General features: G+C 37.9%; 1 protein-coding gene across 4 annotated transcripts in view; it reads right to left on the bottom strand.

Annotated features, from left to right (window-relative positions):
- The window catches only part of PTPRQ (protein tyrosine phosphatase receptor type Q), a 315483-nt gene that overhangs the window by 202954 nt on the left and 96235 nt on the right, over nt 1-16294 (bottom strand). For all 4 annotated transcript variants that reach the window (XM_072655471.1, XM_072655472.1, XM_072655473.1 and 1 more), the window contains 2 exons: nt 11327-11499; nt 1619-1799 (listed from right to left, as the gene is read on the bottom strand). In XM_072655471.1, coding sequence (XP_072511572.1) covers nt 1619-1799; nt 11327-11499 — 354 coding nt within the window. The remainder of the gene's footprint in view (nt 1-1618; nt 1800-11326; nt 11500-16294) is intronic.

Here is a 16294-nt window from a genome sequence, read left to right as displayed (position 1 = left end):
TATACAGTGAGGTCTGCAGATCGTGTGTTCGTCCTTCGTTGCCAAAGAAAACCATGCCATCAGAGAAATAATGACATGACTTGCACTTGACTTTGTTTTGAGTGAGGGAGGGCTGTGCAGGTCACCAGCCTCACTTCTCCTCCAGAGCCATCTGAATCCAGTGACCAGATATTCATCAGGATGACTGGAGATGACCCAGGATGAGTCAGTTGGGGTTAAGTGATTTGCCCAAGGTCACACAGCTAGTGAGTGTCAAGTATCTGAGGTGAGATTTGAACTCAGGTCCTCCTGACTCCTGCACCACCTAGCTATACCTTAGTGAGAGCTATAGATACAGATATTAGATAAATGATCATGAACAAATAACTTATCTTTTTTGTGGCCCAGTCAACTTTTTTTAAGATTTTAAAATTCAAAGAAAATGTGATGCTGCATGGGTCAAGGTTGTTTCATAATGTCATAAGATCACAGATTTAGAAACAGAAATGAAATTCGAAACTTCTTAGCCTGACTTCCTTGGAGTGATGCAGATGAGGCAGCTGAGGCCAGCTGACTCACAAACAGTAATTGCATGCACAGAGGTAGGATTTGAATCCAGGTCTTTGATTCCAAATCTGGTGCTTATTTCCACTGTTTCCATACAGGGGTTTGTCTATGTTGACCTCCTGGCTGTCTCTCTCCTCGCCACCCCTTCCCACCAAACACAAACAATCTATAGAATAATCAAGGTTGAACTTGGTTTCCATGTGGCATAATCAGAAATTGGTAATTAACATCTAATACCAAATATGAAGATTCCTGATTTTAGAGCTATACCACAGCGTGGGATTCTGAGTTCCTATTTTTATTCAAAAACGTTTTTTTGCAAAGCAGACAAGTTATTATAGTAAAGGAAATAACAGTTCATTCTCATGGTCAATTTCATTAGAGAAAAATTAAACTGTGTACAATTAATTTTGAGTGAACAAGGCTAAAAGAGTGATGAGTGAGTGTACTATAGACTATTCTGTTCAGATGCTCTTTTAAAAAAACCCAGCAAACTAGAGCCTTGTGTCTCCTAGGTCCTGTTTAATGGGTCACAAGTATGCCCATTCTTCTTTCAGAAACAGTAGGGTCCATTGACACCCCAGAGCAAGTGTATATACTAATGACCTCACCATGTCATGGAGGTCACCTCCACCTGTTTGTCACCCCACACGCTAGAGTTGTAACTTTTTGACCTATTTACCTTCAGTGATGGCTGAAAACCTATTAGTCAAAAGCTGCAAAGAGAAGGAGGCCTGTAAAGGATTGGAAGATATGTTAATCCCCTACAATCACACCTGCTTTGGCAACTGTAATAACTGATTGTCTATGCAGCTTGGCTGATGACTCTGGGGTGCTAGTTTTTTTGGGAGTAAGGTCAGCTGGGTGAGGAAGGGGCTCACTCCTGCTTGTGTGGCATTCCCATTTATTTCACGAAGTTATCTGCCAGTTTAAAAAAAGTAAGAAACAAAAGTAAGACTCCACTCCATGACCCATTAATAATTTGGATGAACTCTGTACTAAAGTGGGCTAGACATGACAGCAACATGAATGGTTGGTATAGAAGTTACGGAGAAATAAAAATTTTATATACCAGTTGTTGAATAAAGTTCTTCATTCCCATTTGCTTGGGGAATGCTATTTTGAGAAAGGCTGGAGAAAAGGGCTGGAGATTCTGCTGCCATGTTGGAAAACATTTCTGCTGAGCCTTCATATGATGTGGTCACTTCATTTATTAGAGCCTCGGTTTCTGGAGTCATGGAGTCACTCATAAGCTGAAAAAAAATACAGATTCTGTACTACACAGTTACACTGAGCAGTGACTTAAGTGAATGACTATTTTAACAGTTGATGGTCTACATACAGCTTTTTTACAATCAATGCAGGATTGGTTTTCTGCCATGTTTTATTTTTGTCAATTACTTTTACAACATTCCACTCTCTAGCTACTAAGAATTTGCTGTAACATAACTCTCCAGCCACACTTACAAGAGGCCACTAGTTCATTTTGGGAATGGACTTTTTTTTTTTTTTGGTGTCTGTGCATGTATGGATTTCACTTAGTTTCTTAAGTATGAAAACGGACATCTTTAGGAAGATATTTCAGCTAAACATACTAATATTTCAAGTGATAATATGCTATGCTGGACAGAGCAGTTAAGGTGAGATAAGACAAATAAAAGAGTTCTAGATATGAATCTGAATTCATTCATTCTGCCTCTGATACCTTGGGCAATTCATATAACATCCTTGGTGCTCAGTTACCCCATATTTAAACAAGGGGAGTGTGACTCAAGGGTCTCATCCCATTCTAAATTTATGACACTGAAATCCTTTATGTCAATTCAAATCCCACCTCAGTCACTCAGTAGATTTGTAACTCTAGGCAAGGCAAGAACCTTCTATTATCCTTAATTCAGAATTCTATTTTCTAATCTATATAATAGATAATAGCACCTACCTCAAAAGGTTTTTGTGAAACTCAAATAAGATCATGCAAAGGTAAGATCAGGTGGTAGTAATAGTAGCAGTAGCAGTAGTAGTAGTAGTAGTAGTAGTAGTAGTAGTAGTAGTAGTAGTAGTAGTCCATACTGGCTATTTAATTAGTGCATCAAAATTTGACATAGTGGTTAGAGAGCTGACTTAAGAGTCAGGAAGACCTGTTTTCATGTCTTACCACTATAGAAATAAAAATAATAGCTAACACTTGTACAGAACCTACTACTACTTTGAATTCCAAAGTCAAATTCCAAAGTCACTGTGCTAAGTGCTTTCCAAATATTATCTCAATTGATCCTCACAACAATCTTGAGAGATAGATACTATTATTATCCTCATGTAATTGAGGTAGAGGCTAAGTGACTGGTCCAGTGTCATTCAGTTAGTAAGTGAAGCTAGATTTTGAATTCTGGTCTTTCTGATTCTGAGGGGGTGCTCTATCCACTGTGCCACCTGTGTTGACATTGAAAAAGTTATTCACTTAAGTTCTCAAGGCTCTAGGCAACTCTCTAAAAAAATTGCAGATATTATGAATAGAGGAAATTGGCATACTGGGAACTCCCTATTCTGATGATACCACAAGTTTAGAGAGAAGAAAAATGGAACTCTCTGAATAGAAATCCTTCCTGTCAAAATCATTTCTCTGCAGCATACATACACAGAGTGATGGTGACATTAAGCAGTTAAGTGACTTGCTCCTGGTTAACAGAGCTAATACAGTATGTGTAGGAGGCAAGGCTTGACCATGAATCTTCTTGACTTCAAAGTCACTGCTTGGCTACTATGACACAGAGATTCATTTCACTTATTAGTATGACATTACATTTTTACCAACTTAATTTACAAAGCACTCCTACCAACATAATTTCAATAGAACCTTATAACAATCTTAGGAGTTAGGGTGATTTTGTCATCTCCCCTTTAGAAAGGAGGAAGCCTAGGCTTAGGAAAGCTAAAGTACAAGTTCAAGGTCATACAAAGAGAGCCACTGACCATAAATCTAAGACTTCTAACTTCAAGTTTAATTTTTTTCTTACTTTCCTACAAATCTGACTGAGGGAAAAATTTATGAACAAAGTATTTTTTTCAAAACACTTGACTTTATATGTGTAGAAAATTTTATAGCATACTCTTTTTGTGGCAAAGAACTGAAAATTGAAGAGATACAGATCAGTTGGGGAATGGCCAAATGAGTTGTGGTATATGATTATGATGGAATACTGCTGTATTATATACCACCACCACCACCACCACCACCACCACCACTACTACTACTACTACTACTACTACTACTACTACTACTTCTGTATTGTATAATACTACTGTAGTATAAGAAATGAGAAGCAGGATGATTTCAGAAAAATGTGAGAAGATTTATATGAACTGATACAAAGGAAAGTGAGCAGGATCAGACCATTATACACAGTAACAGCAATATTATGTGATGATCAACCATGAAAGACTTAGTTACTCTGATCAAGATAATGATCCAAGACAATCTGAAGGGCTTATGATGAAAAATGTTATCCACCTCCAGAGAAAGACCTAATGGAGTCTGAATGCATATCAAAGGAATCTTTTTCCCTTTATTTTTCTTGGGTTTTGTTTTGTGTTGTCCTTTGCAACATGGATAATATGGAAATGTGTTTTGCATACTTTCACATGCATAATCTATATAAAACCCTTGCCTTCTCAATGTGGGGAAAGAAGGAGAGAGAATTCAGAACTTGACATTTTACAAAACAAATCCTAAAAATTTTTTTACATGTAATTGAGAAAAAGAAAAAAAAACACTTGGCTGGAACATGTCTTGCTCCATTGTACATGTGTTTTGTTTTGTTTTTTTTATAACCAGGTCATCAATTTATAATTGAATGATTTTCCTGATTTCTCAGAAACACACATCTAGTTCGATTCAATTCATTTTAATTTCACAAATTCTAAGCACTTTCTATGTACAAAACCATGTGAAGTGGGAATAAAAAGGGTTAGATTTGTTCTCAAGGATCTCAAGGTTCAAATTACCAGCAGCAAGATATGATCCTTGCACAAATAAATACAATGAAAGATATAATTTGATAGTGCCAACGGAAATATTCACATATAGGGCTCTGAGAACTGCAGAAAGGAAATATCACTTTCAATTTGGGGATGTCTTTAAGGAGGAGAAAGTACCTCAGCTGCGCTTTAAAGAAAGATGATTTCAGAAGATAAAGATGGTGATGGCATGATTTTTAGGTACTGGGGAATGGCTGACATGGGTGTAAATACAGAAGCAAGGGCAGGGTGAAATCAATGAATAGAAGTTTCAATTAATTGAAATATAGATAGTTATGTGGAGTAAATCTAGGAAGGCAGGCTGGAACCTTACTGTAGAAGGTTCTAAACGCCTGGTTAAGGTGTCTGAGTTTCAAACAGGCAATAGAGAACTAAGAAACATTTTTGGGCAGGAGGGTGAGGCAGGGCAAGAAATGGACATTAAGGAAATTATTTTTGCAGGTGAACTGAAAAGAAGAGATATATACAGGGAGCAGAGAGACTGATTTGGAGGTTGCTGAAATTGTTGAGACAAGAGGTGATAATGGCATGGGTTAGAGCAGTGGCATTGTGAGTAAAGAGGGGATAAAAGGTGGGAGAGACAACTGTTTGGCTACAATCACTAGAACCTGGCAAGTGACTGATGTGGGCTGAGATGAAGAAGGGGGATTAAAAGATGTCTGACTTTTGGAACCTAGGTAAATGAAAAGATGACACTTCCATAAGCCAAAGGAAGGAAACACAAGACTTGAGACAAAGATAATGTGAGTTCAGTTTTGGGCAAGCTCCAAGAACTTTTATCTCTGAATGTCTGAAGTCCTATGAGTGCCTAATTTGTAGCCTATGATATCAGGCTGGCTGCTCCAACCATACTTCACTCTACTCCCCTATCATCTCCTCACCAACTACCTTGTCATTTCAGAAATTCCCTCTAAGCCCACCACCCTACTCCCATTTCCCAAACCGATACTGCCATGGCTACTGAAAAGATAAAGGTGTTTCAATCTCCTTTCTTATGTTTTTTTACCATCCTTCTAAGTTTCCAAACCAAAATCCCCCCTTACTCTCTACTTCCCTATATCTGTTGCTTCCCTCTATCAGAATGTAAGCTTTTGAGGAAAAGAAATGGTTTTCTTCTTGTTTTGTGTCTTAAGTACTCCGCACAGTACTCAGCCCACAGGATGAGTGTAATATACTTTCAAAACGTATTTGTTAATTCATTCAACCTTTTAAGGTACTGATAGGGTATCCAAGTTAAGATTTCCATTGGATAGTTGGAATTCCCAACTGGAGATGCAGCAGGAATGAGACAGAGCATCTATATTTGGGAGTTCTTAGACAAAGGTAATAAGTAACAGAAGCCACAGGAGTAGTTGGGACACACAAGGGAGGAAATGAAGACATAAGAGAAAAGAAACAAGGATAGAGCTTCGGGGGACTTACTTAGGAGATCAAGGAGGACATTAACCCAATGAAGGAGCATAATTATGATTCTTTATATTTATGTGAAGTTCTTTTATTGTTGTTCAGTCATTTCAGTTATGTCTGACTTTTCTTCATTCTATTTGGGGTTTTCTTGACAAAGATACTGGAGTAGTTTGTCATTTCCTTCTCCAGCTCATTTTACAGATCAGAAAACTGAGGCAAACAGAGTTAAGTGACTTGCTTAGGATCACACAGTCAGTAAGTGTCTGGGACCAGATTTGAATTCAGATCTTAATGACTCCAAGCCCAAAACTCTATCCATGGCACCACCAAACTGCCTATAAATCACTTAATCTCCATTGGCCTTGATTTTTTTTCATATATAAAATAAGAGGGTTAGACTAGATGACCTTCAGAGTCCCTTACAGTCCCGAATCTATGATACTGTGCAACAATTTACTCAGAAATAAGGTACAATATTCCAAAAAGGCTAGAGAAAAGAGAGGAACAAAATTGATGATAGAGATGCCAGAAAATCCTTTGTCTTCTGAGCACCTTAAGATAAATTATGTTAGTTTTGCTAAGGTAGTTTAGTGATTGGAAAAAGTACTAGACATGGAATCTGAATACCTGAGCCAGAGGGTTAGACTACTTCTGTAGCGTTGGGGAACAGTTAACCTCTCTAAGACCCATCTTTGTAACTGTACTCCTGACTTCACAATGAATTCACGTGAAATAAATGAGTTAGCATATGTAAAGTGCTTTGAAGCTGTCAATAACCAAATAAATGGCATCTATTGTTATCATATTTAACCAGACAAGTGTGAATGAATCTCATTGATGTGATTTGTCTTTAATTGCAAAGTACCAAATAAATGTCACTTTTTATTACATGTAATCAGAAAAATGGAGATGAATCTCATTTATATGATTTATCCATGATTGTAAAGTATTTATAACAACATACTTATTATTTAATGGGGTTAGAGAGCTCTGTAGACAGAAAGAGCACTTAGAGATCTTCCCCCATTCTAGTTTCTGCCACGCCTCCACAGGCAAATCAGAGTAGCCTGAACCACAAGCACATAACTCAGAGATGCTCTGGCATTCCTGACTCTACAGCCAATATATTATGTCTGCACTACACAGCTGTGTCCACCATCAATCAATCACCAATAGAGGCTCCACTATGTGCAAGCATTCTGAGAGGGGCTCTGAAGGACTGGGTGCAAAGACGGAATTTTTCCTGAATTCAGCCTTTGTATGAAAATTCATCATGATTTTATCCCAATGTACTCGGTATTGGAAGTCAAATTGCAGCAGCCAATTCTCTTAATGGAGTCTAATGGCCATTTTAACCTAACAGTTGCTATGAATGTTTTCAACTGCCTCTGTTCCCCAAGGTATTGGCGTTCACTGAAAAGGCTCTGTCAATGCCTAGGGCAATGATTTGCAACCTCGATTTCACCAGAATTCAGTGTCATCAATTACTTTGTACATTACATCATAAAATTTTCTTTAACAGGTCACATTTTCTTTCATTTCTTCAATCAGTATTTATAATCCAAATTTTGTTATCCAAATTATTCCAAATAATTCTAAAGGATTATAAGAAATAATTTGAAAAAGAAAAAAATGGCATACTGTTATCACAAAGGAAAGGCTAAGGATAAGAGCTGTTGGTATGGTGGAAAATGATTGACTCTTAATGGAACTATGAGTCACAGATAGGAGAATTCCAAAATCAAAAAATTAATCAAAGGAGGGGTTCTTAACCAGGGGTCTATGAACTTTTTTTTACAATTTTCATAACTTTATTTTAATGTAACTGGTTTCCTTTATAATGCTTTATATTCTATTTTATGCATCGCAAAACATTATTCTGAGAAAGAAGCCACAGGTTTCACCAGATGGTCAACAGAGTCCATATACAAAAAAGATTAAGAACTCCCAAATTAAAGACTATATTAACACCTACAATTTTTGGAATTGTTGAGCTGCATAAAAATAAGCACAATATCTCTGTGAAAGATCTTGATATATTTGACCTAGTAGACCCTGGCAATTGGAATATTAGTGATATAATTATGGTATAATCACAGTAAATCCTAATTTTATTATTAATCTTTAGATTCTTTCATCATAGCTGGAAGGTTCTATAGTTTCTTTTCACCAGATTTGCAATTTCTATAGTATAGAGAACAGTCCATTAGAAAATGTGCTACCAGTGAAGATGGACACACTGCAACTTCTTGTTGTTGAGAGTTTCTAGGGCATTGAGATGTTAAGTCACTTGTCCAGGGTCACACAGCCAGTATATGTCAGAGGCTGATCCTCCTGAATAAAAGGCCAGTCTTTTATCCACTATATCATGTTACCTTTCTGACCCTATACTCTTTAAAGTTCTGCCAATATACTACAGACAGGATCTAACCAGCTGGAAAGGTTTCAAGTACTTTCTAGAGACAGACTCAGTCCAAAGACCAGCCTAGTTAAGTACAGAAAAGCATATTGCCAGAATGTTGGCTACCAGGTAATGAATTTATTTTGGCCACAGAGATCCACAAAACAAAAAAAATGTGCCTAATAGCCATCAGCCCTGTGTGGCTCCTTCTGATAGAATATTGACATTAATGGACTAGTAAAAAGTGAGGCAGAAAATCCTAAGAATGAATGAATGAATGAATGAATGAATGAATGAATGAATGAATGAATAAGTATCAGGTGTTTACTGTATTTTAGGCACTGTAACAAGCACTGAGGAAACAAATACAAAAATCAAGACAATCCCTGGCCTGAAGGAACTTACATTCTAATATGAGAAAACAATACACATACATGAATGGTGACCTAGCAGTTGTGTTTTGATCAGGAAAGTCTCAGGGAGGTTGGGAGAAATTACAGAGCAATTCAGTAATATGTCCTCTACCAAAATGATTGCATTAAGCAAGACATGGAAAACAGTGAAGATCTGGGAAAATACGCACTTATCAGGATGGTATAAGATAGCCAAAGAGTTGCCATTTGTGTGTCTGCATTAGGCCAGAAATAGTGAAGGGTCACAAACTGGAAGACCAGGGCACTAGAATAAGAGTTGAGTGCTGGGTTGAAAGTACCAGCTAAAGCTCGAGAGCATGACGTGAAGATGTCTGAAAAATGACCCATTGATGCATTCATGTAACTATAAGGTCTCTGAAATTGGGATCATCCTACCTGATAACCAATGAATTCAAACATTTCTATAAGAACTGAACTCTATCCATACTGGCATTACTGCTACAAATGAAGTCAGAAAAGACTAAATTGTAGCCGAATAAAAGAAGAGCTCGTAGGCTTTCCACTGGAGAGATGAACAGAGGAGCTTTCCAAGAAGAGTTCAGCTGTATCAGTCCAAAAAGCCCCATAGCCCTTGGGGAGCAACTACGAAACAAATGGTAATGCAACTTGTCCAGTGTTATTTCCATGGATAAACCATGTCCATTTCCAATGCTGAGCCATTTAGTGGTGCCCTGGACTTTAGCAGAGAGAGCTTTCTTTTCCATGTCTTCAGAAGACTGTGGCTGCTAACCAGGCAGGGGTTGCAGCACCTGCAGAGACAGTTTCTGTATCATGTCTCCACAGGAGATGTTATCCTGAAGAACTGCCCCTGGGACCAGGCAGTTGGAAGGAGGGGCTCTGCTGCCCCGGGACCGTATCTACCAGGGTGAGAGGAGAAATAATCACGGAGGTGTGACTTACCTGGAATATGCCAACCTTGTCTGTCCCCTCACAGCACCTCACCGTTTCGACAAGGTTAGCTTAGGCTGCCCCACCGCTGGGAATTATTGTTGGTGGCAGCAGGGATGGTCATCTCTTTTGGCACAAAAATGTGCGTGCCGATGTGGAGGTGTGTGAATACGTTATATATGTTTATATAGACAGATAAATAGATATGAAACTATTACACAGGAAACTAAGTTATATGAAACTAATAACATATTCAGCATCTAGGAGGTACAGTAGATGAACATTAGGCATGGAATCAGGAAGAATCATGGAATCTTCCTAAGTTCAAATCTGGCCTCAGACACTTACTAAATGTGTGACCTTGGGAAAGTCACTTCACCTTGTTGCCTCAGTTCCCTCATCTGTAAAATGAGTTAGAAAAGGAAATGGCAAACCATTCTGGTATCTTTGCTAAGAAACCCCAAATGGGGTCACAAAGAGTTGAACACAACTAAAATGACTCGACAACAATAACATACTCAACAAGTAGCTAAGCTTTAAGACCTCCATTGAAGGGGAATATGCTACTGCCTGAGGTAGTCCATTCCACTTTTGGACAGTTTTTATAGTAAGATTTTCCTAACATTGAGCCTAAATTTGCTTCTTTGGAACTTCTACCCTTTGTTCATGATTCTGTCCTCATTGGTCCTCAAACTCCTAATTCTTAGTATATGGGCAATTACTTTTATTCACCTGTTTTAAAATTTGGATCCAATACACAAAATATCTTATGACATTCAAAGACTTATCAGCCAAAGTTTAACACCAAGGTGGATAGTATGTGAAGACCTCTTAAATCATTCATCTATAGACAAAAATGATGATAATCTGGATTCAATATTTGAAAGACACTCAGATTTTTTTTGGCCAATACTATTCAAATTTGCTTCATAAACCTAAGGAAGCAGCATGGTACAATAGAAAATACCAGGGATATGAAATTGCACGACCTGGGCTCAAATTCTGACTCTGACCTAAATTCCTGAAGCTCCTTTTTCTCATTGGCAAAATGAAGGAATTGTGTTAAATGATCTCTGAAGTCCTTTTAAGCTCTTTATAGATTTGTGAGCCTCATGGCCACCTGATGAAGTACTACAGTTATAATTATCCCTGTTTTACAGACAAAAAATCTGAGGCCCAGAGAGGTTTAGTAGCTCACCTAACATATAGGAGACATATGGAGTAAGTAAGGAACAAAGATGGGTTTGAACCTGTCCCTAAGTCTAACTCTATATACTGTGAATTCTTAATCTTTCTTGTCTTCTGATCCCCTTTAGCAGTCTGGTAAAACCTGTGGATGCCTTTTCAAAATAAAGTTCTTTAAATCCACAAAATAAAATAAATGGCAAATGAATGTAATTATATTGAAAAACAAAAAGTTATTCAATTTTTCTTTAATCTACAGACCCTAAGTTAAGAACCCTGGCTCTGGCCACTAGACTACATGGATACTGCCTCTGTGCTGTGGAAGCCTTCATTAGATATATTCCTGAATACAGACAACAGGAAACACATTTAAGGTCCCCAAGGACAGACCCAGCCAACTAATCAAAAACAAATAAACAGAATCCAGTACCTCATCTTTTCCTGTAATCAAGGTATCTTCCAAAATAATTCCTGTCTCTGAAAGGAACACTTGTACCCGATATTGACTAATGATTCCATTGGGTTGTCGTGGTTTCTTCCAAGTAATGCTTATTAGTGTGGCTCCAACTTCTAAAAGTTGTAAGTCAAATACTGCACTTGGAACTAAAATGAAAAAAGAAAGAGAAAAAGGTTATAAGAATATACTCTAAAAGGCTCCGGTTCTTAAAGAGAAATCCCACTGGACTACAGCTTTAAGGTTTTATCAACTCATGACTGAAAAGGAAAAACCAAGAAATACTGCCAGGTTGTGAATATCTAAAACATAGCATGAGAACCTTCAAATGAAAGGGTACTTAAAAACTAATTTCTATGAGTGTTAGCAGAAGAATTAAAGAGGGAATAAAATGAAATGGAATCACTTTCAAAACTCAGCATTATCATTTTCTAAAGTTCTTATTCAAGCCAAACAAATTAAATATTAATGAAAAAACTCATTTTAGTTTTAACATCTAATTGAAATATCCAAAAATTAATAAAAAATCATAATAAGAAGAAAGAGGAGAAAGAGGAGAGAAGGAGGAAGATCAGCAAATCATCTATAACTTAAAATCTTAGAAATTGACCTAGGGAGTTAAGAGTTAAGTCCCTTCCCCATAATCACTCCACCAATTAAGTCTTAGAAGCAAGCCTTGATCCCAAATCATCCTGACTCCAATTCTCTACCCATGATGCTATGCTGACTCTCTAATAACACTAAGAATAACTGGAATTTATATAGTCCTGTAAGGATTGCAGAGAACTTTATGTATATTATCTTATTTTGGCTATCAGTTGGCATACATGTTGACATCAATTGGATTAGGCTTTTTTAATTGAGGCAGATGCTATACTTGGAGTCAGGCAGATCTATTTTTAATACCTCCTTAGTCCCTTATTAATTGTTTGGCCCTAGTCAAGTCCCTGAACCACTGGGAACCCAAGGTTCCCCATCTATAAAATGAGGGTGTTAAAAAGCACTTTCCTTCCAGGACTGTTGATAGTATCACAAAGATTTGGAGGCACAAGAGACCTAGCTTACCTGCCATCTTGTCCACTCCCTACTTTATGTGGATGAGAAACTCAAAAAGGGGTTTGGCAATAGTATTGGAGCCAGACTTTGAACTCAGTTCTTTGATGTCTGGCTCCCAGTTCCATTATTTTTGACACTAAATTGTGTGGTGATCAAATGAAACAATGTACATAAAACCTTTGCAAAGCTTAAAATACTCTATAAATACCAGCTATTATGATATTCATTTATACAGTAGCAAGGAAAAAATATGTTCCAGGGTAAATGAAATTAATTCCTTCTGTATCAAATAAAGTTTGGAAGTATCTGGAGGTATGTAAACTTAAGCTTTTTGTCCTTCTCTCCATCTCCATCCTCTTTGTCTCTTTTTCTGTCTCTATATACATATATGTATATGTATATGTGTATGTATATACATACATATTATATTTGTTGAAACAATGAGGAAGCACATGGGATTGATAGAGCATTGAATTAGGAAGGTATAGTTTAAATCCAGTCTCAGACACTGTATATGTGTCTGTACAACCCTAGATGAGTCACTTAACTTCACTCGACCTCAATTTTCTCCTCTGTAAAATAGGAACAGTAATAACACCTACATCAAAGCAATGTGAATATAAAATGAGATATTTGTAAAGCACTTCGCAAACATTAAAGCTATATGTATACACACATATGTTGTTGTTGTTCAGTCTTTTCAGATGTGTCCTACTCTTTGAGACCTCATTTAGGTCTCCTTGGCTATTGGCAAAGATACTGGAGTGGGTTGCCATGTCCTTGTTCTTGTTGTGTTTGTCCTTCGTTCTCAAAGAGAACCACGATGTCAGGGAAATGATGACATGACTTGCAGATGACTTTGATTTGAGTGAGGGATGGCTATGCAAGGTCACCAACCTCCCTTTCTTCTCCTGAGCCATCTGGGTCCAGTGGCCTGATATTCATCAGGATGACTGGAGATGGCCTAGGATGCAATGGCAGACCCTGGCCCTTTTGGGTTAAGACTTTTTCAGGTTCTCACTTTGAGTGAGGTAAGGCTCATTCAGTGAATTGGAGGTCTCTTTCAGAAGTGAGTAAGGGGATGGCCCCTTTGCTTTAAAAAAATCAAACTGGGAGGGAAAGACTCAGTTGAGGAAACTAGCCCAGTATCACACAGCTAGGTACATGTCTGAGGTAAGATTGGAACTAAGGAAGATGAGTCTTCTTGACTCCAGACCCAGCACTCTAGCCACTGTGCCACCTAACTGTGTGCATGTATATGTATCTGTCTGTCTATCTATCTATCTATCTATCTATCTATCTATCTATCTATCCATATCTATATCTATAAAACACATGCATACATACACATATAACTATGTACACATATACCTATGTGTATATATACATATATTTATGTTACATATGAGCTAGATATCAAGGCTGACATTCAGAAAATATATGTGTATTGGAAAAAAAGGCTTTATGGAGAGGGAAATGGGTATGAGTAGAGTAAATGTATAAGGAATGAGGGATGTTGGAGATGAACACAAGGAAGGGATATCATGGAAAGGTATAATAGAAAGAAGAGACGGGATTGTGATGTAAGGATGATAGATAACAGGTGGATGACCAGCATATTCTGCTGGTATCTTCACAGAGTCAAGAGAAACCAAGGAAGCTTTCTAGCATATTGGGTGGATCCTCAGCCCTTTTGCAGAGGATCTGGACAATAGTTTCATTGAATGGGTAAGTGGGTGGCCATGCACTGTTGGAGGAAACTTTCAAATCAATAAGTTCACAGATACATTTGAGTATTTTCGTAGTTGGGTACTGGAAAAAAGCTTTGAACTATACATAGTTAGCTGTCTGGGGGTCTCACTCTTGTTCTGTCATTTGATAGTAATCTCAAGTGAGTCCCCTTAACTCCACAGGGTTTCAATTCCCCCATCTATGGGTTGCCAATAATTCTTTTTCTACTTACTTCATTGGGCTATTTTAAGGTTGAAATGAGCTTTATCTCTGTGAGTAATGTTGAACATGCTGAGAGAAAGGAAACAGTGACGCTGGGGAAGCAAAAAAGAAGGGACAAGAGATAAGTAGGCCAACCATAAGATCTACGTAGTAGAAGTCAGAAAAGCCATGAAGAGAGCAGAAGGAATACAGAACTTTGTGGAGAAAGGAAAAAGTCCAAAGCAAGAGAAATTGAGCTGTGGGAGTTGAGCTATGCAGAGCCCTGAGTATTTCCCAGGGAATGCTCAGGATCAACTGTCAGTTACAAAGGGGAACTTTAAGGAAAGAAGACAGGAAAACAGGGCAAGATGGAGAAACAGAGGAATAGCGAATGGGGAGTTGAAAAGGCAAAGATGAAGGGAAGGCAAGTGCTTCTTGCACTGTATCTGTTTTGTCTTTCCTAAACAGGAGGAAAATGGGACATTCTGAAAGGAAACTTCTGCAGTTTCTGGGACGGGAGGAAGATGGGGGGAAATTCTTATAAGAGAAGATTTGCTTCCAAAGGAATGAGAGCAGCTGCCCAGAAAGAGATTATGTGGTGGTAGAGACTCTGGTTATTAATTCAAGTGGGATGAACCCTAGGGACATATTTGCAGTAATTCAAATCCCTAGAAGTAAGGCTTTTGATGTGAGCTTTAGATCCACAGAGACACTGGATTTAGTTTTGAAGAACATAATAGAAGTAAATGGGACAGACCAGCTGGAAGAATTTTGTGGTAATTTTGGTAAAGAGGCCAAAGCTAAAGCCTCTGTTCACTGTCGTCAAGAATGAAATAGCTGTAATTAAGTTAGGGAGATAGTCATATTAATTGTGCCAGTAAAAGTTACACAGGTGTTTATGGTTTAGACTGAAGAATATTGATCTATTTTAATCAATAAAATTCTATAAGGTACTTAATAAGTGTCAGGCACTGTGTTAAGTTCTGGGAGTTCAAAGAAGAAAAAACAGTCCCTGCCCTGAAGGATCTTACAGTCTAACACATAGGAAACAAAATGGTGGGAAGTGGGGGGTGGGATGAAAGGACTCTAAGACTGAATGTTTACAACTAGAATGGAATTTAAAGGTGATCTAGTCTAATCCCCAGCCTTTACAGATGAGGAACTGAGGCCCAGGGAGGTCACAGAGGCAACAAACACCAGAGATAGAATATGAACCCTGGAACCCAATTTCAAATTCTGTATTCTTGATAGTGTATTTATCAGCTCTATGGAGAAGGGAAGAATTCTTTACTAAAGGAGAGATAGAATGCATTATGAAATGCAAAATGGATAACTTTGATTACATTAAACTGAGAAGTTTTTGCACAACCAAACCCAATGCAACCAAAATCCGGAGGGATGTAGTAAATTGGGAAAGAATTTTTACAGCTAAGCTCGGGGATAAAGGCCTCATTTCTAGAATATATAGAGAACTGATCCAAATGTATAATCATACAAGTCATTCCCCAATTGATAAATGGTCAAAGGATATGAACAGGCAATTTTCAGAGGAAGAGGTTAAGGCTATCTATAATCATATGAAAAAATGCTCTAAATCACTATTGGTTAGAGAGATGCAAATCAAAACAACTCTGAGGTACCACATCACACCTATAAGATTGGCAAACATGACAGAACAAGAAAATGATAAATGCTGGAGAGGATGTGGGAAAGTTGGAACACTAATTCATTGTTGGTGGAGCTGCGAGCGCATCCAACCATTCTGGAGAGCAATTTGGAACTATGCCCAAAGGGCTACAAAAATGTGCATACCCTTTGACCCAGCAATATCGCTACTAGGACTGTATCCCCAAGAGATCATAAAAATGGGAAAGGGTCCCACATGTACAAAAATATTTATAGCAGCACTCTATGTAGTTGCCAAAAACTGGAAGTCAAGGGGATGTCCATCAATTG

Source organism: Notamacropus eugenii, chromosome 3, assembly GCF_028372415.1.
Source record: "Notamacropus eugenii isolate mMacEug1 chromosome 3, mMacEug1.pri_v2, whole genome shotgun sequence".
Classification (NCBI taxonomy): Eukaryota; Metazoa; Chordata; class Mammalia; order Diprotodontia; family Macropodidae; genus Notamacropus; species Notamacropus eugenii.
Note: the sequence above shows the minus strand (reverse complement) of the source record. Positions and strands in the feature narration are given on the sequence as shown.